Source organism: Tauraco erythrolophus, chromosome 1 (assembly GCF_009769465.1).
Source record: "Tauraco erythrolophus isolate bTauEry1 chromosome 1, bTauEry1.pri, whole genome shotgun sequence".
Classification (NCBI taxonomy): domain Eukaryota; kingdom Metazoa; phylum Chordata; class Aves; order Musophagiformes; family Musophagidae; genus Tauraco; species Tauraco erythrolophus.
In genome coordinates, this window is record NC_141465.1 from 12,023,133 (window position 1) to 12,044,763 (window position 21,631).

Consider the following 21,631-nt stretch of genomic DNA (forward strand, 5'->3'; position numbering starts at 1 on the left):
CGTTGGCAGGGGAGCGGCAGCCCCGGCTCCCCTTCCCGAAGCGGCTCCCCCGCCGCTTTATTCATTCTGAACGTCGCCAAAACCCCCTTCGAGGAGCCGTCCCCTCCCGCCGGCAGCGCGGAGTCCCTCCCTCCTGCCCCGCTTCTGCCCGAAAGCGGGGCCGGGCGGGCGCTTGCGGCTTCCGTCTCCCTTTTCGCGTTAACCAGGCCTCTTTAGGACTGGGTGGGGTTTCTTCAATGGTAGAACTGCCTCAAAATTTTGGATCTATACTTGCATCCTAAATGCATACCTTGTTCACAAGCATATGTGTTGGTGGTGAAGCATCGAAAAAAGGACTGCTAAATATATTTGGGGAACACACACACGCATGTACATATATATACATATATAAAAATAAGTGTTTTTACAAGTCCCAAAGTTCAACAGAGGACACAAGCCAGGACAGAATCAAAATTCTGTGAGAAACTGAATTTATGGGGTTTTTTATATCTCACATGGCTTTACCTCAATTATTTTTTTGTTAGCTGCAACGTTAATATTGGCTTGAGTGGTTCTTCCCCCCAACCCCTGCTTCCTGAGACTCTATTCTCTTAAATGCTTCCCCAGCCCTCCTTCAGCGATTAACGGACACCGATGCCTTGACTACCGCGTTTGTTTTCTCCAGATATTCATAAAGCACTCAGTCATCCTCCGGCGTTCAAGTTCTGTAAAAAGCCTTGAGCAGTGGGAGCCATCTGACTCCAGAAACGATGGAGGGGGCTGGCGTGAAGCAGCTGATCCTGCTCCTGCCAGACTGATTCACATGATGCTCTCTGGAGGACAGAAGAAACGGGCTGGAGCAGAGGGTAGTAGGAAGACATGTCCGCTTCAGTTGTAGCTCAGGCATCTGTGCCCAGACTGTGCCAGCGCGTTGAGAGCTGCAGGCAGGTGTTGGGGGACAGGGTCAGCTCTGTGGAGAGCTGCGCAGCGTGGTGTCTGTAAGGAAACTGGGGATACTCCGCTCCTGCCGCAAAGAGGAGAAGGCTACAGCTGCAGCACGCATTTGTTCACTGTTGCTAAGGCAGCACGTAACACACCCACGCTAGCCTAAAAGCAAAACAGCGCACATGGGAGATTTCGTACAGCCAGGAGTCTGGCGTGAGAGAGTGTTGCTCTCTGTCAGGTGCTCTCTCCTGTACTACTGAGCGAGGTTTCACAAATCCCCGAAAGATAACTCTCTGTGCCCGCAGTTTCCCTGATTTTTTTGGAGGTAGCTGTGCCATCTAGGTAGGTGTGCGTCTCCAATACTTTGTCTTGTAATGCCCTGCCTTCTGCTGCCCAGAAAGGTCTGCAATGCCTCTGCTTGCTGATGGTTTCAGGAAGCAGGGTTGTGCAGCACAAGGTAGTTCTGATGCTTCTGATGCCTACTGAGAAAAAGGTTCTCCTTTCCTTTCCGAACCAGGTACGCCAAGCAAACCCTGCTGTAGTAGAAGAGCTGCGTGCTTTTAACCACTTTTTCCAACATCACTGTCCCCATTTCCCTCTCTTTTTGCCCTGCAGTACTGTCGCCCAGTACATACACGCTCCAGGAGCTTGCACAGAAACACACCTCAGAAGCTGTGAAAGGGATAGACCCATCTCTGACTCGTGTATCGGGTTCAAGTGCTCCAAAAGTGGTAGGTCATATGTTTTGAAAATTGTTCTTGAGGCCCTCATTTATGACTTCTGAGGCACACTTTTGCTCCTTAAATTAGGCAACTATTTTATTACCACTACTAGGCACTGATCTGCCATTTTATACTGGTTTACCACTCTTTGGAGTGCCATTGATCGCTATCTGGGGTCAGCAAGTGTAGCTGTGACAGGCACAAAACACACACACGAGCCAACGTACAGCAGGCAGCGACTGCCGAGGCTGGCAGGAAAATGCTGAAGAGTGACATAAAAGCCCACGGGCCTAAAGGAAAGGGTGTCAGTAGCTGTGATTTGTCAAACTGCCTGTGAGAGCTGTCTCCCTCAGCAAGAAACGCAGTGGCCAGGCCTCCGTCTGTGTTCACAGCCTCACTGGAGGTAGGTATGGTAACACTCACAAAAGTCACAGTGCAGCAGCAACGTGATGGGTAGTACTTTGTTCTCTCCCAAGCACAGCAAAGCATTCGCGACGGAGCCTGTTATCCCTCTCTTTTTGATCTGGAAACCGAGGCATGCTGAGATTAAACGAACTGACTAAGGTTGAATAATCAGCCAGTGGCAGAGCTGAGAATAGACTCCATATCCATTTCTCCAGGCTGAAGATCTAACTCTAAGACCCATCTCAGGGGCACGGGCAGGCTACCAAAGCTATATATCACAGCTCTATAGAATATGACATTTTTAGAACAGGCTTAACCCTGCACTTACTATAGTTCTAAAAAAAACCCCACCACACAAGCCAAGAAAAAACAGGGTGTTTTTTTTTTTAAAAAAGGAAAAGAAAAGCAACAGTATTTTCTTCTCATGAGAGATCTTGCCTGGGCAAGGGGGTAAAAATGGGATTCAAGTGACACATAAGTATTAATGGATTTCTAAGCACTAGTACTTTAAAAAAGTTCTCAAAGATCAAAGCCTGAATTAACTTTGAGTAGTTACTGGAGACCTAGTCAAAAAGAAAACAACTCTGAAAAAGTGCTAACCTTTTCCAGTTGTTTGATAGGGCTAAAATGCGGTCATTTTTCCTACATTTCAAAACTACTTCAGGGAAACAGTGCTTCTTTCACCACCACCCCCCCCTTTGTAACTCACTCCCTTTCTATTCCTGTTCTGTATTTGAAGGCTTTTTTTTGCATTTCCAGTTTTATTTTGCATTCTGTATTCACCTGCCACTGTAAGCTGCTGGGATTCATCACGCAGCTTGTCCCTTTAGTGACTTGGTGGCCATCAAAAACCCAGCCTGTGAAACACTCCCTGCCACGAGGGCACCTGAACTCAGTGAGGAGATGGACAGTTGAGGTCACCAAACACCTGCCATGGGCCACTGCCTGGGACAGCTACATAGAGCAACTGCCTTGGGTGTTACCTGCAGCTGCCCTCCACTTAAATAAGACTCCTGGAGAACTGGATCAGGTTATCAATGAGCTTAAAGAAATTACATGTTATGGTATTTAGATGGTGAAGATGGTGATCTGCTTTCACCCTAGGCATTTTGCCCCTTCCAAGAAAGTTCTGTAATGCTGAAACAATATGTATCATTCCAGGGAATGGTTCAGTTAAGCAAAAACTGTAATTTTCTACTCAGTTCTCAAGGGCAGTTCCAGAAATGTCTAATTTCAGTCAAGATTCACTCAGAGAGAGGGTCAATTCTTCTAAAATATTTAAGAAGAAAGGTTCATAGCTTTAAAGCTGTTAGAGACATGACTTTCCGTGCAGTGTAATTCATAATCCCTCTTGATGTCAGAGAGGATTGGGCTCTCAAATATCTTGGCTTAGTCACCTAAACGCATTTACAAACCTGGCCTTAGCGGCTTTCATTAGTGTATTGGCAGGTCTCTGAGCACAGAGAACACATTGTCCCCCACGTTACAAGGATTTGTTAGCAACGCACCTATGACGTTCAGTTAGTTACAGCATGGAGCATTTTCTAACCATGCCTTGCACTGAGCCAGTCTGTCCTCCCCAGAGGCACCTACCAGCCCAGCCCAGCCTGGTTTTGCAACCTGCAAGTCCAGGCCAAGGGCAGAATAGTGCCAGCACCTGCATCAAAACAACATCTCCTCCCTCCATCGCAGCTGGCAGCAAGACAGTCTGTGCCTGCTCTCCCCCAGCTTTTCATTACTATGGAGTAATACCTGCGGGCAAGAGGCGGTTCGTCTTGTGAGCCAGTTTGGAGAGACACCCATGCCCACTGACTCCCCAGTGCCTGCAGGCTGACGGGCTGCCTTCGGCCAGGACGGGCTGAGGATCAGCGGAGGTCTCCCAGATTTCCTTGACATGGCATTGCTCTCAGTGTGGTCGTGTGCTCTGTCCTCTCCCTCTTCCTCCCGAGCCCCAACCCAGGCTGGGGCTGCCTTTCACAAAATCCATAGAAATATAATTATCTTGGAGATGTCTGCCTCTAGCGATGTTTTTCTTTGGAAATAATTATAATTGGCTGTGGCAGTTAAAAACTTATTGTTGTAGACAGATGACAGACAACACAATCACATAAGCTTCCCTCCGAGAAAATAAAGCTAGAACTCATTTATCATCCTAGCTGGGAACAAAGGGCCTTCCTCTGAAGACCCAGGCTGTGAAAACACGACGAGAAGACTGTTGTGCTCACAAATTAAATCTGTGGCAGGTAACCAAGCACAAGCAGTCCATTTCATAGCAGGACGGTACTGTAGTAATTATAACAATATCACCTCTTTCATCTGAGGAGTCCCCAGCTATCCATTCAGAGGCAGTGACTGTGGTCCCAAGAGGTTAATTAAGTGGCTGGAAGCCACATGGGCCTGAGGAGTGACTGCACCACAGGCACAGAAAAATTTAAGCGTATCCCCATAGTGTCTGTAAGGGCTACTTGCATTGGCATTCGAAGCTGGACATAGATCACTTATTCCTGGAGTAAGTCATTAATTGCCCTCTGCCAGGGAGCGGTGACATTTCGATTCCTGGGTGGATCATTGAGGCACAAAGTCTCCTGGAGCCATCTTTCCCGTGACAGCTCACATGCCATCCCCAGGAGGAGCCTGCACTCTCTCCGCTCTGCTTCCCAGCAGAGCCGGGGCAAGGACTGTGCAGCCCTTGTTCTCCCTCCATCTTGGTTTAGCTGCTACATATAGGGAGCCGACAGCTTTCATTCTCCAGCAGGTTGGAATAATCCTGCCCACAGTCCAAATACGCATTTTTTTCCAAATTATTTTAACATCTGGCTCTCTTTGGGCTGAACGGGTTTCTAATGGCACGCAGGTTGGGGGCAGTTGGGGAGGTGAGTGGGAGGGCTTCTCTTGGTACTAATTTAAAACATTTAAACAATTCATAACCATTCCTGAGATATTTTTTAGAAAAATGAAAGCTGCGTGAGGAGAATGGTTGTCCTGTGGAAGTTAACTACCCAGTACATGCAAACAGATGATAATCTCAAATTCCATGGGATATGCTTGAATCCAACGGTATTTGCATAGGCACAAAGAGAAATATTGTTAGTGTGCAACCAGTTGTTGTATGGGGGAGGGCTGAGAGAGGATGGAGGAGGAGGGAGTATGGGAGAGATAAGGACAGAAGAATACCAGAAACAGAACTGCACAAAATGTTTCCTGTAGGTCGAGTTCCCAGGAATACAAACAACCCTCCAACAAATTCACTAGCTGGCAAGCCTCACATGCAGCCACATTAACATCACCACTACTTCGCTTGGCCCAGTGCACGCATTTCACTGACAAACTCTTCTGCCTTTGGATGAAATCGTGGATTGTTTCTACTTTTCTTCTTCTTTTTTTTTTTTTTTTTTTTCCTAAATAGTCATCTTGGCTCCCAACAGCTTTGCCTGGTTAGATTTCCCCTTCTAGCTAAAAAAAGAAATTAGACTGATCTCTTTTGGCAGCTGTGAAATGGTTGCATATTGTGTATGTTTTCTTGATGAGCTTGCGTGAAATGGAATTTGGTTTTCTTTTGATGGATACACCACTTTTAGCACAATGTCCCCACAAGATTAGCAAGTGTTTCATTTTTTTAGAGGAATTTTTATGTGCGTGTAATGTCACGTATGCCATTTCTGTACAGCATTATGAATAGCGCATAAAGCTGCTTGAACTGGGAGACGGAACTGATCGCAGAATGTTTCCCCAGTGGATGCACATTATGATTGGTGATGGTGTGTAAAGCTTCAGTCAATGGCAAAAATTCCATGAGATTCAGGTTTTAATTCCTACCACTTCCCAGAGCCAAATTCAGGTGCTGTATAATACATGAAACTGGCTGTGCTGGGTCTGCCCTAAGAGCAATTTAGCCCCATGTCCTGTAACGCCAGCGCCCAGATGTGGATGCCTGGGGAAGAGGGCAAAAGTACGTGGTAGTTCTTACTTTCTTGCTTCCTCAGCCTCCGGTCTTTTTTAGCTCAGACTCCCTGAGCCCACAACAGAGTGAGAGAGAGGAGGTGCAACTTCCACTGAAGATAACAGATATTACACTGAAAAGCACCGTGGGTGAATGTGATTGCTCTGTCTTGTATGGTGATGTGCATGTGCCTCAGTCTAGCCTGTGTTTCAGGGTAATGCTATTATTAAGAATAAAATCAATGAATGACATAGGAGATGTTCTGAGACAACAGAGAAAAGGCCAAAATGAGTATTAAAAAGTAATAATATTATATAATATCTTTGTTATTATAGTATTATGAGACACAGTGGCTGGCATTCTTCCATTCTCTTGTTCAATGTTGAATTTAGCCATGAAGGTGTTTTTCAAAATTGCATTCCATATGAGAGTCCAGAAGGGGGTGGGGGGCAAGGAATCTATTATCTTTTGAAATTAAAAGCTTTTGTGAGGTGGAGGTGGAATTATTTAATTGTTTCTCTGACAGGACTCCTCAAGATCAAATTCAAATGTAAGAAACATTAAGCACTGGAACAATTAGCAGAGTATTTTGGGTTTAGTTACTATGTACCATTGGCCTGCCTGCTTGGTGAAACTCTTCAGAACTGGTAGGAGCCATTAATGGCTAATGGGGAATCACAGACTCTGGTCTTGTAGGCTGCTGCTGGACCCACCAGCTGGAGCTTGTTTAATTGTGCAGCAAAAAACTCCTCCCGTGCCTTCCTGTTTCCCATTCTGTGTCTTCCCAAAGGGCTGCTGAGCCAACCGCGTGGGGTGGGCAGACAGAGGGGGCTCCGACAGGATTAGTTTTCAGCCTGATCTGTGAGCTGTTCCAGCTCATCGCTCTGCTGTACGTTGGCAACTCGTGCAGAGGAAGCAGCAGAAAGGTGCAGATGAGGAAACAAAACAGGCAACTGACCTTACCCACAGCAGCTTCTTGTTAGATCAGCTTAAGCTGAAGTCCAAGGGCTGTATGTTTTTCCTACCATGTCTGTCAGCAGAGTGCTGCATCTCCAGACATGCTTCATCCCAGCGCCTACCTGTACAGTCAAGCGGCTGTGAAAGCGGGAGCTTACAAGGCTTTCAGAGTCATGAGGCATTGCCATCTCCAGCTTGATGGATCGCCATGGAGCCAGGAGTCTTTCCAGGCAGACTGGCCCAGGCCCAGGGCACGGAGACATATGGTTGGTCTGTGGTTCTGGGGCAGGATGCCAGGGATGCAGGCAGCATGCCAGCTGAATCCTATCTTGAACTCTGCAACCGGCTTCTTACAAGTACAGCCTTTTGGCCTCATCATGTGGGCATTTTCCACCTGAATTTGGTGACACAGGAGTATTTTCAACCAGCTTGTCATCACAAGTCTTCACTTTGGAGTAGCGACAAAGAAGAAACAAGGAAGAAGTTATTTTCTGAGTTATACGAGGCAACTTTAAATTTAGCTTATGGCTCTCCTCAAGGAGCAGGTGTCCAATAGATATTTTTTCAACTAAATTTTATTTAACTTTCTTTAAACCTGTTTGAAGTGATTAATTGTGGGTTCTGCCCTTTGACATCAAATTTGAACTTGCAAACAGGAAAAAAAAAGGAAGTATTTGAAAGTAACTTCACTGGTGTTACCACTGGTCAACTGAAAAAAACCTGTAGCATGGCTTCAGTTTTGTTTGAAATTTTCCTATTGCTTGTAAAAATTATACTGGACATACAACATTCAAGAATGAAATCCTGTTTATCTACTGAATAACAGCAGATAAATGCAGTTAATCTCCAAAGAGCAAGAAAAAAAAAAAAGCAAGAGGGAAAACATAGTGCCCTGGAATGGGTTACTGTAAGAATTTTTTCACCCTTTCTCCTCTAGATAGTAGCCAAACAACGATTTTATTGACTTGTAGCTGTTGCAAGTAGGGTCTTGCTTGTACTCCTGCAACAGTTTACACTGTGCTTAACTGTTTCTTTGTGGCTGCAGCAGATAATGTAATATCTCCCTGCATAACGGCTGGAACAGCTCCAGCTATTCAGAGACCAGAACTGGAAGAGCTGTTAACAAAGGAGATCTATGCAAAAACCAGCATTATTTCAGCATATTCAGCATACTGGGCTCTGCCTTCCTCCTCCTCCCTCCTCCTCCTCTTCTCCTTCCGTTTGTTATTTCCTTTGCTTGTGTATCTGTTTCTGAAGCCGCTTAGCCTCTGTCCTCACGAAACCTTTTGACTTCTTGTTTTTTCACCTCTCCTTATTTCCTTTGATATCTTCTTGTGGCTTTTGGACACCAAAGGTCATTCTGGTAAACATACGGTTGGTTGGTTGGTTACAAACTGGTTGGTTGGTTGGTTTGTTTGTTTTTCGGGGTGTGTGTGCATATGCTGGGGGGAATGTCAACTTACGTTAAGGCTGTGATGAACTCTAATTTCATACCAGTCTGTCTCAGTTCCATTTTCAGCTCTCTCCAAGGCAGAGGTGCTGGGTATGCAGTCTGTGATTCGGGTTGGCCACTGAGAGCAATGCCCTTCTTTGCCTGAAGCAACTTCTCATAGAAATATGCAGTCACTTCCTCCTTCCCAGGAATATGATTACCAGGAAAGCGCAAGGTGCGGCTCAGCGATACGAGTGATATAACTGCCCTAGCTGGGCATGTGGTGGGAACAGAGATCAGCAGGAAAGCTTAAACACTGTTGGTTCCTGGGTGTCCTGGTAAGCGTAATGCAGAACAGTCACTCAAAATAGCAATTGTCACTTGAAAAATATGACTCATTTTGACACTCTTGGCTGTTTTAGCTGTATAAACCATTTGTAGGGCTCTAATGACTCAGTGTGAAAACTTCCCTGCGCAGCTTGGCAAGGTCAGTGCTAGAATTAGCCCCAAAGCGAGTCCACCACGACACTTCTGCTCGGGAGGCGGTCCTGAATGAAAGGGGACCCTGAGCACTGGCAGCTGTATTCCAACACAGGGTGAAAAGCACCAAGAAGTGACTTCCAGTACTAACCTGACCAGCCGCTGGAAACAGATGCCTTTTTGTCTGGCTTTTGTTTTCAAATGGCCAATAAGAACAGACCAGCACTGGCACCATTGTCTGTAATAAATGTGTTTTCACCCAGTGGAAGACTGCGGCACGTTGTAAACAATTATGGCACTGAGTAAAGCATAATCCATCACAGAATTGCCACAAAGGATACATTTGCCAAAGCACGGTTTAAGGATCAGGATCTGTATAATGGTGCCAGCGCACTTAAGACAGTAAAAAGGAGGTATCCGCGTTCTCTGGGATGAAATCTAAAATGGAGTGTCATAAAAAGACTTCATAGTCCTTTACTGTTGCATTTTCTGCATCACAGCGAAGCTCTATCTTCTGCTTGGCAGACGGTCTCTCACTCTGACAAACTGGTATTTTGTATTCTGAGCAACTAAAAAATAAATGCCATGTTTCTTCTCAGATGCACACTTAGTTTACTGTTGTGCAGTGAGAGATCTTTTTGTATGCTATGAGTCCTGTTCATTGCTATATTTTTGAAACTTTACGTTGACATCCCTCTGCTAAAATCAGGAATGGCAAATTCAGGTGTTCTGAGACATCCCACAATATGTGACCACAGGATAAAAACGTGAGTCCTACAGGGAATATTACAGCTTTCTAACGGCTACATCCTGAAGCTGTATCTTCTTGCATTTCTCCTTTTCTTCCACCCCTGGACAGGACATCTTTTTTTCACAAATGAAAGGTTCCTTCCTCCTAGACAAACCTTATGCTGGAAAAGGTCAAGTTAAGCTGTTTTGAAACTCTAGGTATCAATACAGCTCTTCAAGATGTAGATACGAAGGAAGTTTCTTTGCAGAACCAGGTGGTTGAAACAGAGGGGGTTTTGAAAGCTGCAACACAAAGATGTCTCTCCTCCAGACAAAGAGATAAGCAGATCCATCCAGAGTTCTGAGGCTTTAGGTATGAAGGTTACAGTGTACCAAGAGAGAGGTGATGAAGATCTGAAAAAAACAGGTGAGGTAGGAAAGCTAATCTTGACTCAGAAGAACATTTAGCCTGACTTCAAGAACAAGCCAAGAAATCAAGTCTACCATGAGAAGACTTGAATTTGTGAGCAGCTTGTGTGTTTTATTTTCTGCTTTTTGTTTGATTCATTCTGAGCACAGAAGTTACTCTCTGGCTTCATCACCACTTTCTCCTCCCCCTGATTAGAGCAATCAAAGAGACACTGAGTTTTGATTAGCTGCTTTTAGCAAAAAGCACCTTGGTGTTTGCCTTCCTTCTGAATGTAGCTGTAATAGCAAATTCAGTCTGCCTGGCCTTCTGTGGTCTCCTACAGAGTTTTCTTAAATACTCTACAGAGAAGCTAAAGTTTATGTGACAGGCTGGGTGGGGACAGCTTCCTGCTTCTGATGTCCCCTTGATACACACTGAATCGACATTGGCAGGCCTCCCGGCAGTGGCTGCTTACACGTAGCACTCGACAGAGACATACCAGGTAGTTTCCATCCAGGTTAGCAGAAGCTCAGACAGACGGACCACATTAGTTATATGCAGGTCATGTCGGGTCACGTTGTCAAACTTCCAAGTATTTGGAGGGAAACATCATCACAAAGGAGTAAACTGTGCACCTGAGAGGGATGAGGATTAACTAGAAGCAGTGGAGTATAATTAAGTGAAAGCATGTTTTCTGTATTTAAGCAAAGATAACATGGAAGAGCTTTTTAAAGGAAACTTTTACATTCTATGGCTTTGAATTTGTTACTGTGTATCAATCCTGTTCACAACTGAGAGAAAATCTGACTTTCAATTGTTTATCTTCTCTAACACAGTTACCTGCAATTCTGTTTTTCCATAGAGATCTCGCAAAGCCAAACATAGTATTAAGTATATGAAGTACATGCTTATTCAAACAGAAATGTCAGAATACTGGAGTACTTACAGAAAAAAAAAAACAAACCTTCTCCAAACCTGCTGCACCCAGAGTACAACTTTCTGCCCCAGGAGCAAAGTCTTCTCAGAACAATACTTTCTATTCTTTATCATCAGCGTTATACAGCTGAAGATGGTGAAAAACTCCAGGAATGTTTTACTTGAGTTTGTAATATAGGCACGCTACAGAAGGCTGTAATGAAATGGCTGCTAGACATACAAAATCAGCGAATGACACTTAAGATCACAGAGTTTTCATTGTTTTTACTGTTGTTTGACAGTATTTGTCAAACTCAGCAGAGATCCCTCTTCCCATCATACTGGGAACATGAGCACTTCCTATAACAAAGGAAACAATGAACAACAGATGCCGTCAAACCTCTTGAAACCTTCTGCACCACTTTCTGGCACTAGTTTCCAGCAAAATTCCGCTAAACGGCCTGTTTCCCTTGGTCTGAACTACTGGCTTGTATTCTTCCCCAAATGGATTCTTTGAAAGGAGGTAACATGCTCATGGACCAGCAATGCTGACAGAAGGCTAGTGAGAACTCTCAAAAACCTTACAAGAGCCCCCCTCCTAAGATACAGTGAGAAACTTCAGCCCTAAAACTAGAGGAGGGATGGGAAACTTTTGGTCCAGGGGATGTCTACAATCCACAGTTTAATTCTTCATGTTACTACTGAATAACACTGAGATGTCATTTAAGTATTGCCATCCTTTGAAAGCCACAGAAACAGGAAAATATTTTGAATGAACAGTTGCAATTCGTGAGTCACCAAGAGGAATATTATTAGAAATAATTATTCTGCACTTCTGACCTTAAAATATTCATCTTTGTTGATTTTTACAATAGGTAGCTAAGATGTATGAGCCCCTAGCATGTTTCAGCCACGTCTGGGGTGGAGTACTGAGATACAATACTTAAGACCAGGAATGAAAAAGAACAGAATGAAACTATCCAGGAAGTGAAAGACTAGCATAATTCAAATAGTTATTTACTCTCAACAAAAAGCTCCCAACCCTGCTTAAACCAGTATTGCCTGGGAATAATTGTTTGCAAAATGGTAGGGCTGTTACTAGGAGCCTGAAAGACAGACATTTCCAGCAACACCAAGCCCTGGAGCAGTAGCTAAGGATTAGCTAATACTCCAGATACTCCAGAAACCCCTGGCAGTGGTGGTTTGCTGAAAGGAGAAATACATTAAAAGGAGGAAATGGCAGGCAAAAATAACTTTTGCAACCTCAGAGCCTCCTGTGGAAACCCCCCACCTATGAACAGCATTTACACAGCAAAGCAGATGCTTGTATCCTCTGTTTACTTAAGCCCGCAGGCACGTATGTCACAGGCCAGGCATTTCCCAAGCATTATTTCAAGCCTTTGTCAGAAAATACCCAGTCACTTCTAAAACATTAATACATCAAGGTGAAAGCAGGAAGCAGCAAGGCTGCGGGAACCAGGACGGGGTATTCGCAGGCATGCCGTTACGCTGCCGGAGTCCAGGGCTGGTTTCGGTCAAACGAGGGGCCGGAGTCCGTGTGCCGCGAGTGTGCGCGCACGTGCCGCTGCCTCGTGGAGCCACACTGCAGCACTGATGCTCAGGGAGCGGGCCGAGAGCCAGCGTGAAAAGAAACAGCATCACACTAATTTCTTCTTCTTTTTAATTAACATTTGTCAGACTTGGAGAGAAGCCCAGGCTGCAAAAGTTGGACGCAAAATTCAAAGAGCTCAGAAGCTGGAAATGTTCACAGACAGGCTCTTCATTTATGCCTGGTCTTTTTTTATAGGTCATGTAGAGATGACTTAATTGCTCTTACTGTAACTTACAATTAGCAATACAGTTATTTTTTGTGCATGTCATAGTGCACAGCAGAGCTATACTCCCAAAAAAGCAGCAATGTTTAATAGCAGGTAGGGATTTGTTTTCCTTTTCAAGGAAGAATTTTCCCTGAAGTTTTTCTGTTTCAAGTGAGAGAGAGGGGAAGGCCTTTAATGCCATCAGCAGAAAGAGAATATTTTGACCAGATGTGGGAGTTGTTTGTAACAGTTAGCGGCTTCTCAGTGTGAATTTCTGATTCACTTTCCTGCACAGCATTCATTGAGATTTAAATGATTAAACTGTGTCATTAGCGAAATACTGGATTCTTGGCATGTGACTGAAAGCCACTATTAAACTCTTGCAATTTCAATATTAAGTCATTAACTCGACAAAAGGTTCTCTATGCGAGGATTGGATTAAAAGGCAAAAAACCAGCTCACCCTTTGCACTTTTTCACAGCACAGCACATAATATTCAGCAAATCATGCTGTCTGCTGACATTAGAAGAGAATGGGGATTGGAATATTACATGTATTACCGTCTTACGTTAATAAACATGACTCTCAAACACCCTAAATGGCCTGTAAGCACCTCTAATACAGCAGCGAGCACTAAGGCTACTTCTAGCTCCTAGCAAGGCACTTGCATCCATTACATCCAAGCCTAGAGATAAGATAGCCCTGGGAAATAAGACATTGAATCATATTACAAGGTTCAGAGGGATTTCAGAGATGCAGAAACCCTAAGAAGTAATAGGTTGCTAGTGTTCCTTTTCTGCAGCTTTGGGGAGTCCAGGCAGGAGAGTGAGCTGGCTACTGATGCGCTTTCCCCAACCACGCTGAGCCAAGTCTCAGCTCTCCCTAGAGCCACATGTGAGACTAAACTATTGCAGTCCTCACGGTGAGGACAAATCCCATGGCTTCTCTGACCAGGTTTGGTCAAACTCCTTGTTTGTCCCTCTGAGCTACTTCTGGATCTGTCTACAGCTAGCTTCTATTTGGCTTCTAGACGACATGTAACAGTGACACTGTGCCTCCATGCTGGTGTATTTCAGAGGAGTGAAAACAGTAAAGGCCCTTGGAAAAGGAGAGCTGTACACAGAAGTTAACTCTTACGAATAGTCCTTCTGCCCCAAGTATTCAGAAGAACGAGAGAGACTGTTTTGTAGCACAGCACGGCTTCATGTGCATCCTACTAGCTTAGGGACACCTTCATTTTGTTGGTCTTCAGTTCTGCCACTGCATTAGATAATGAGCAATGTATGAAATAATGTGATTCGAGTGATTTAATTTTAATGTGGCTTCTGCTTCCTGCATTGATCCAGTGGTGAAATAATTACACAGACGATTGCGTTTTCAGAACAGCCTTTCAGGCTGCTTACGGCAGACCTCTTTGCTCTCCTCATGCTTTTAGGAAGGTCGCGTGGCCACTTGCTGGATCAATCAGTAAGACGGCTCTCAAAGCAGGGCAAAGTGGTTTCACTGTCTAAATGGGCAAATGCCATTCTTTACCAGATGACAAACAAGGGCCACGTACCGCTCTTGAGACAACAAAAGTGTCCTGCTTAGATTAACGCAGTTCCAGGCAGCACCGTGAAAAAGAATGTAGATTAATTACACATAATTAGCACGCTATTTTAGAATTACTTGGGCATAAAGGAGGCTAGCTTTTCTTCTGGAGATTTTTCTACCACATTAGAGGGTTTTTGATCATGCTTGTCTCAACAGATTCACTTCTAATAGAATAAGAGGCTCAGTTCATAAAGGAAGGGTCTTGATTCATTTTGCTTGTTGTATTAGCATGAAGGCGGAGCTTTTTGGAGAAAGTATTTACATAAACAGCATTTACACAGCACAACATCTGCAATCGAAAAGCGTCAGTGAGCTGCTTTGCAGGCAAGGCAGAAGGGGATTGCTTTTATCTTAAATTGAAGTAAACACACTGTTAAAGTAAATAAGCAGTAGCAACACCACCTAACAAAGGGAACATGAATAATAACTTTTCTAATTTAAGCTGAATGTAGGAGGATATAGGTAGGCAGTAAAAGAAGTTGGAAACCAATTTCCAGAGTGATTCATGGAGATTTTCAGCAGTTGCTTGCACAGGTAAATTATAATAGTTGGCATTTACACGTAGCTTTTCACTTACCAAAATCTGATGGGTTTAGGGCTTTTTCTTTATGGCAAATGAAATACTGAAGCACAACAAAATTAAGAAACTGGCTCATAGTACTGACTGTGTCAAGTGTCTTGACTTTCAGACACAGATTGATCCACTGATTCTGCTGAATAGTGCTCACCTTTAAGTGAGAGAAATTAAGTGTAGGATGAATGGAATTACCTACAGAAGTTAGGGAAGGATTTGAATATTGCTGGAATTACACTAATATTGTCCATGGCTTATGAACAATAGTAACCAAAAGGATGTACTAGTACTTTAATAAGGTTATGTCTTTGTTCCACACTCCTTCATGACCTATAATGCTAGAATCACTCCCTGCCTACACATCTTCTGAGACAAAGGGAGCTCCCTGTTGCCATTACATTTCCAACCCCTTCCTCCTACATTTTTCTTCTCGTTCCATATTACACAACAAGATTTGGCAACATTTTTCCTTAACAGAGATCACAACTAGGTGTTCTGACACAAGAACAGAAAACAAGAATAACCCAAATGATGTCCACAGGGCTCTACTACATACTATAAATGAAAGCAGCATTTGACCCAATGCTAATATAAAGCGACTCTGAAACAGTGATGACACATAAAAAAAAATTAGAAAGCCAGAAGTAATTTCCAAATGATACTTTTCACATTCTCTGGTCTTATATAGATTTCGTTATCATTATTTCTCTTACAGACAACGTAGAAATAAGAAAAATTACAAAAACCACCCATACCAGTCTGTCTAGAGAATCACTCCCCCCAAAAAAAAAAAAAAGGATAATGAGGAATACAGTGGTTGTCCATTCACAAATTCATGTAGAGCCGCCCTAGAAGCATGCCAATATTATTGCAACTATTGCAACATTAGTTTTTTTTCTTAATTCATAAACTTAAAGCAGAAGCAAAAATCTTACTTTTACTTGCACCCGAAATATATTTTGACCCAGCCTTTTAGAAAAGGTAACGCTGTATTATTTCAACATCAGCAATTAAATACTTGATACTAAAGTAAATTCAAGTCCTTTGCAAGCAATTTTCTTTCAGCACTGTGGAATACCAAGATTACAGGCTGTCAGTATCATTCTATAGACTTTCATGCTACATACCTTCTCCAATGAAGTAGAGACATGTTCATTAATAAGAATTTATTAGTATATCTGGAAGGGATCTGCAATAAATCTTTGCAGCACAAAACCAAACATGACTCCATGCTGAGTCCAAAGTGTGCATGTTAATTTTTAAAAGTGTGTGACAAGCATCTTAAAAACAAAAAAGAAAAATGAATGCTGCCCTCCCCCAACAAAAAGGAAACCTCTAGACTAACAAAAAAGCAAATGGTAGAAAATCGTATTTTGGGCAAACCAAATGAGCTCCAAACAATTTTAATAGACACCTACTGTGGCTTCTGGAATCATTGCTGCATGCATATCTCTAGTCATATTGGATTTCTCTTTCAGCTTTGACTGGAGTAACGTGTGTTCCATTACACCAATTTGTATGTCCATCTGAATGGTTTCTTGCTTCAGTTTTGTTAAGGCCTGTTTAATCTTCACTAGAGGAGCTGTTCAAAAAAAGATAAACAGTGCAATTCTGTGTCAGCTACTTAACACAAAAGCATTATTTTCTATAACTCACTCCTTAAAATTGAAGAGTTGAATGAACAAAAGTGTGTTCTACACCAAAGACTTGATTGTACTGATGGATCATTTTTAATACGCAAGATACTGTACGGATAGAAATAGGCAATGACAATTTTGCTGTCTCCTTGACATCTAACATCTGCATAAAGTTGTGCATCAGCATTAAGATAAGTTTGTCAACGATGTGTTTTTCTCAGCTGAAAGCCTCATCCCGATAGTTGACTTGGGGTTTGGTAGAAAAGATGGCATACACCTTCAGTAGGGCATCATTTTACCTGTGAAAAGCTATTAAAATGTTTTGTGCTCCATATTTTGTTTCTAATCTCTCACTGCCCACTAATATCACCCTAGGGATGCTGGTGCTTCTGCTTCATATTGCTCCTTGTAATTCTGGGCTCTAGATTTTATTCTGACCATTGGCCATACCTTAATACAGAAAAAGGTGCCACAAGGCATGCGAGTAGCTCCTTCATAGTGAGGCGAGGGTGCATAAAATTTATTCATACAATAACACTTAAAACTACTTAAGTAAATTAGCTGTAATTGTTACAGTTAAATATGCATACAGCTTGCATATTTAGCCTCACTGTAACATGCATCAACTTATTTCTGCATACTCCTTATACATTTGCAACAAAATGCATTTATCAGGAAAAATCTCAAACCACAAATCCCGAGTCTGAGACAAACCAATTCAAATAGGTATGTAGTTTTAAATATTAAAAAAGTCCAAACATCAAAACACGAAAATTTTCTCACTGACTCCAGCCAGCCTTAGGGAATCTAACAGCTACTGACAGTAACTATTTCATAGTAAAAGTGTTTGAACCTGTAATGTCTGAATTTCTTACAGTGAGTTGATAACTACTCAAAGCAGAGACAAACCCCTTTTTTTTTTTTTCAGATTTTTACAAATACCTTACCAAAGGGGGAAATCCTGAAATCTCTACCTTCTGCAGGTAAACTCTACCTTCTTCTCTAACCTTTTCAAAGAGGTTTAGACTCCTGATTTTCTTAGACACCTTTTAAAATTTTAATACTGATATTTTAGACTAGCCACTCATTCTAGTCTTGTTTTATTTTTCTTTAATAAAGGACAAATTATGTACCTGTCACTGAGGAAACAGCTGTTTGGTTTGAGGCAAAAACATACTTACCGCCATCAGTCATACTGCTTCCTTTCTGTTCCGTTTCCTGCTTTACTCTCTCTAATTCTTCTGTAATCTTAAAATAGATATTTTTTTCTTCATTAAACCAGATGAACATCAAGTTAAAAAAGAAAACAAAATATTCTCTGCTGAATAACTGCATTAGTTAAAAAACCCCAAACTAATCTACCTTAGTTGTTGTATACAGAGGAACATTTTTTTTTCAAGCATTAAGAAAATTTTAATTTAACTTTAAAGAAATCAATGTTGTAAAAATTACAGCAAAAAGAGTAACAAGTTAGCCAAACAGCATGGTGTTACTCAGAATCTGCGCATCCCAAAACAATAAAAACAACAGTGTAAGTGTTGCCGTATGGTGCTGGATGGAAGACAGGAACCAATATCCCTGCAAACCAAATGACAACGCCAGCTGCCCTTCTGGAAGTGTCAGGACTTCAGCAGGTGATGGTGGAAACCTGAGAAACAGCAATGCAGCAAAAGATGATGCAGCAGTCAAGCCTGCTGGCACTGGCATGGGTACAGGCATGGGTATGTAAAATGCATGTAGGAAGAATAAAAGTGCATTTCAGCACCGACTATCAACCAGTTTGCCTTTGCAGACAATGAAGAAAAAGCAAATATATGATTCTAAGGTAGAGTCTGGGTAATAATTCAGTATTTTTGTCTATAATATAAAAACGGCCCCTCATTAAGGCTTCAATAAGCCTTTTCAGTAACAAAAAAATTGTTAATGCAACACCTACAGTGGCACTGGTATCGCTAAGTGGGCTGAGATTTGCTGCATGACTGAGCACACATCAGTAGCGATATCCAGGACACCTGGTTTAGCTCAGATACACCCCACTGCACCTACACAGTTGGAAGGCTGCCAACGAGTAACATATTCATCATTACTGACCACCCAGTAATTCCCACAACACAAACACGTTATAAATCTGAAGTCATTGCAAAGTACTCTCTTTCAAACTTACCTCCTTGAGAGCAAAACAGAAAGAAGCTCTAATTCCGCAGAATCCATACACGCAGAAATCTTTGCTAGAAAACTCTTGTTAAATTGTTGTGTTTATTACCTGCTGCAGTTGGACTAGATGATCATTGCAGGTCCCTTCCAACTGAACTATTCTATTCTATTCTTAAAAGTATCAAACCTGTTTTATCGTTTCTAGCACATTCTTATGGTGTGATCTATTCTATCTGACTATTCCAGAGACTTCATCATCTAATAAATAAAGTAGGTTTTTAAAACCCAATCAACAGAGCCATTAAAAAAACCATCTGAATTAGACAAATCATAGAATGGTTCGGGTTGGAAGGGACCTCAAAGATCATCTAGTTCCAACCCCTCTGCCATGGGCAGGGAAATCCTCCACTACACCAGGTTGCCCAAAGCCTCATCCAGCCTGGCCTTGAACACCTCCAGGGATGGGGCATCTACAACTTCTCTGGGCAACCTGTTCCAGTACCTCACCACCCTCAATGTAAAGAATTTCTTTCTTATATCTAACCTAAATCTGCCCTCTTTCAGTTTAAATCCATTGCCCCTTGTCCTATCACTACACGCCCTTGTAAAAAGTCCCTCTCCAGCTTTCCTGTAGGCTCCCTTTAGGTACTGGAAAGCTGCTATAAGATCACCCCGGAGCCTTCTCTTCTCCAGGCTGAACAGCCCCAACTCTCTCAGCCTATCTTGATAGCAGAGGTGCTCCAGCCCTCGGATCATCTTCGTGGCCCTCCTCTGGACTCGTTCCAGTAGCTCCATGTCCTTCTTGTGTTGGGGACTCCAGAGCTGAACACAGCATTCCAGGTGGGGTCTCAGGAGAGCTGAGTAGAGGGGCAGAATCACTTCCCTCGACCTGCTGGCCACACTCCTTTTGATACAGCCCAGGATACGGTTGGCTTTCTGGGCTGCCAGCGCACATTGCCGGCTCATGTTGAGCTTCTCATCCACCAGCACACCCAAGTCCTTTTCCTCAGGGCTGCTCTCAATCCATTCTCCACCCAGCCTGTACTTGTGCATGGGATTGCCCCGACCCACATGCAGGACCTTGCACTTGGCCTTGTTGAACTTCATGAGGTTCTCATAGGCTTGGTTGAAATAATTGGAAATCAGGCAGTAATTCTAAATGAAATGCCATGAAACACTCAACACGTTGAGGCAATTAGGAGTCAGCATTTTTTCTTTAAATTTGCCAGAGCACTGATTTAAACAGAAAAACAGGTTTATATATTTACATAATTTGATTGGTATGGAAAAATTACTATTTACTCAAACATTGCTTTTAAGTGCTTGGAAGATGAAAAATTCAAATTGTTGATTTTAACTAAAAATAAGAGTTAAGATTTTCTTCTTCCAAAGAATTTATGGACACAACTTGATTAATCCTCAATAATTCTAGGACACAACAGTTTTCCCAAATTCACAAGCTAAAAATCAATGGCAGCCTGGGTTTAAAATTTAGGGACTGGACTAGATCGCCTCCACTAAACAAACAGATTAATCTTTAACATTAGAACAAACCAGAAAGAACTGGGCTTATAAAACCACAAACGCTAAATACCAACTCTCTGAAGATTGTTTTAAAATAAGCAAAAGAAATTATGCGAAGATGTGTTTTACCTCAGAAAGCACTCTAATCCTTTCAGTTACTCCTCCACTTCCCTCCTGATACTTCTCTTTAGCCTGGAAAGAAGCATATTTTTGGTTGTAATGACAAGGCTGAAGAGATGTATGCAGATAGCTCAGAGAGAACACTGAAACTTGCTTTCACACGTCTCGATTCCAGAAACTGTCCCACAAAGTCCCAATGACATTTACAGTGATACACATACAATGACAGGCTTGAAACAGCAGCCCCTGTAGAAACTATCATTCAAAAATGTAAAGCAGTTTTAAAAATTGTAAGTAATACCCCTAATACATACACAATCATAGAATCATAGAATCACCATTGAATCGTCTGGTTGGAAGAGACCTTCAAGATCATCAAGTCCAACCATTCACCCTGCACTGTCAGGGTCCCTAAACCATGTTGCTCAACACCAAATCCACACGGTTTTTAAACACCTCCAGGGATGGGGACTCCACCACCTCCCTGGGCAGCCTGTTCCAATACTTCACAACCCTCTCTGTAAAGAAATTCTTCCTGATATCTAACCTAAATTTCCCCTGGTGCAACTTGAGGCCATTCCCTCTCATCCTGTCATTCATAACATGGGAGAAGAGACCGACCCCCATCTCCCTACAACTTCCTTTCAGGTAATTGTAGAGAGCGGTAAGGTCCCCCCTGAGCCTCCTCTTCTCCAGACTACACAGTCCCAGCTCCCTCAGCCGCTCCTCACAGGACAAGTTCTCTAAACCCTTCACTAGTTTCGTTGCTCTTCTTTCATTGCTTCTTCTAATAAGAAGTATGTTTTCAAATCATTTACAACAGGAAACAACATAAAGAAAATTTGCCAGAATGCAGACAGAATTGAATCCTGAAACCCAGAATGTTTCTTCATCAGTAGTAAATTACTATCTTGAAGTTTCTTGAAGTTTAACAGTAAGATAAACAGAAAACACAGAGGTCTAATCCTGTTAGTCTTATTTTAATGTCATGCCCACAAAGAGGAGGGCAAGCCAAATGGCAGCTTACATAGGCCTCCTAACGAGGGTATCAAAAAGCTTCTCAAACAGCACTCTATTGGCACCAAAACTAAATGAAGTAGAGAAGTAATCAGAGTGCTTTGTGCACATTAGCACGAGTAATCAACATAAGAGATGAGTGCTGGACTGAGACTGTGGTTTTTCCACTCATCACAGATGTGTGAACTTCACAGGCAAAGCAGAGCTAGCAATTTACTAACTGCTCGAGATTGGCAACAGATTTACATAATATTCAGGCAAAAAAACATTTACTTTCCCCTG

At 42.7% G+C, this 21,631-nt stretch overlaps 1 protein-coding gene across 3 annotated transcripts in view; it reads right to left on the bottom strand.

Annotated features, from left to right (window-relative positions):
* Positions 1–8,676: 8,676 nt before the first annotated feature.
* The window catches only part of IFT57 (intraflagellar transport 57), a 30,608-nt gene continuing 17,653 nt past the window's right edge, over positions 8,677–21,631 (bottom strand). Inside the window, exons 9-12 of one of the 3 annotated variants that reach the window (XM_086626249.1) lie at positions 20,342–20,404; positions 17,716–17,782; positions 16,316–16,479; positions 8,677–8,715 (exon numbers count right to left, since the gene is read on the bottom strand). In XM_086626249.1, coding sequence (XP_086482375.1) covers positions 8,677–8,715; positions 16,316–16,479; positions 17,716–17,782; positions 20,342–20,404 — 333 coding nt within the window. Of the gene's footprint in view, positions 8,716–9,920; positions 10,004–15,994; positions 16,480–17,715; positions 17,783–20,341; positions 20,405–21,631 lie in introns of those variants that run through there. The other 2 variants (XM_086626180.1, XM_086626305.1) reach the window with 2 other exon arrangements.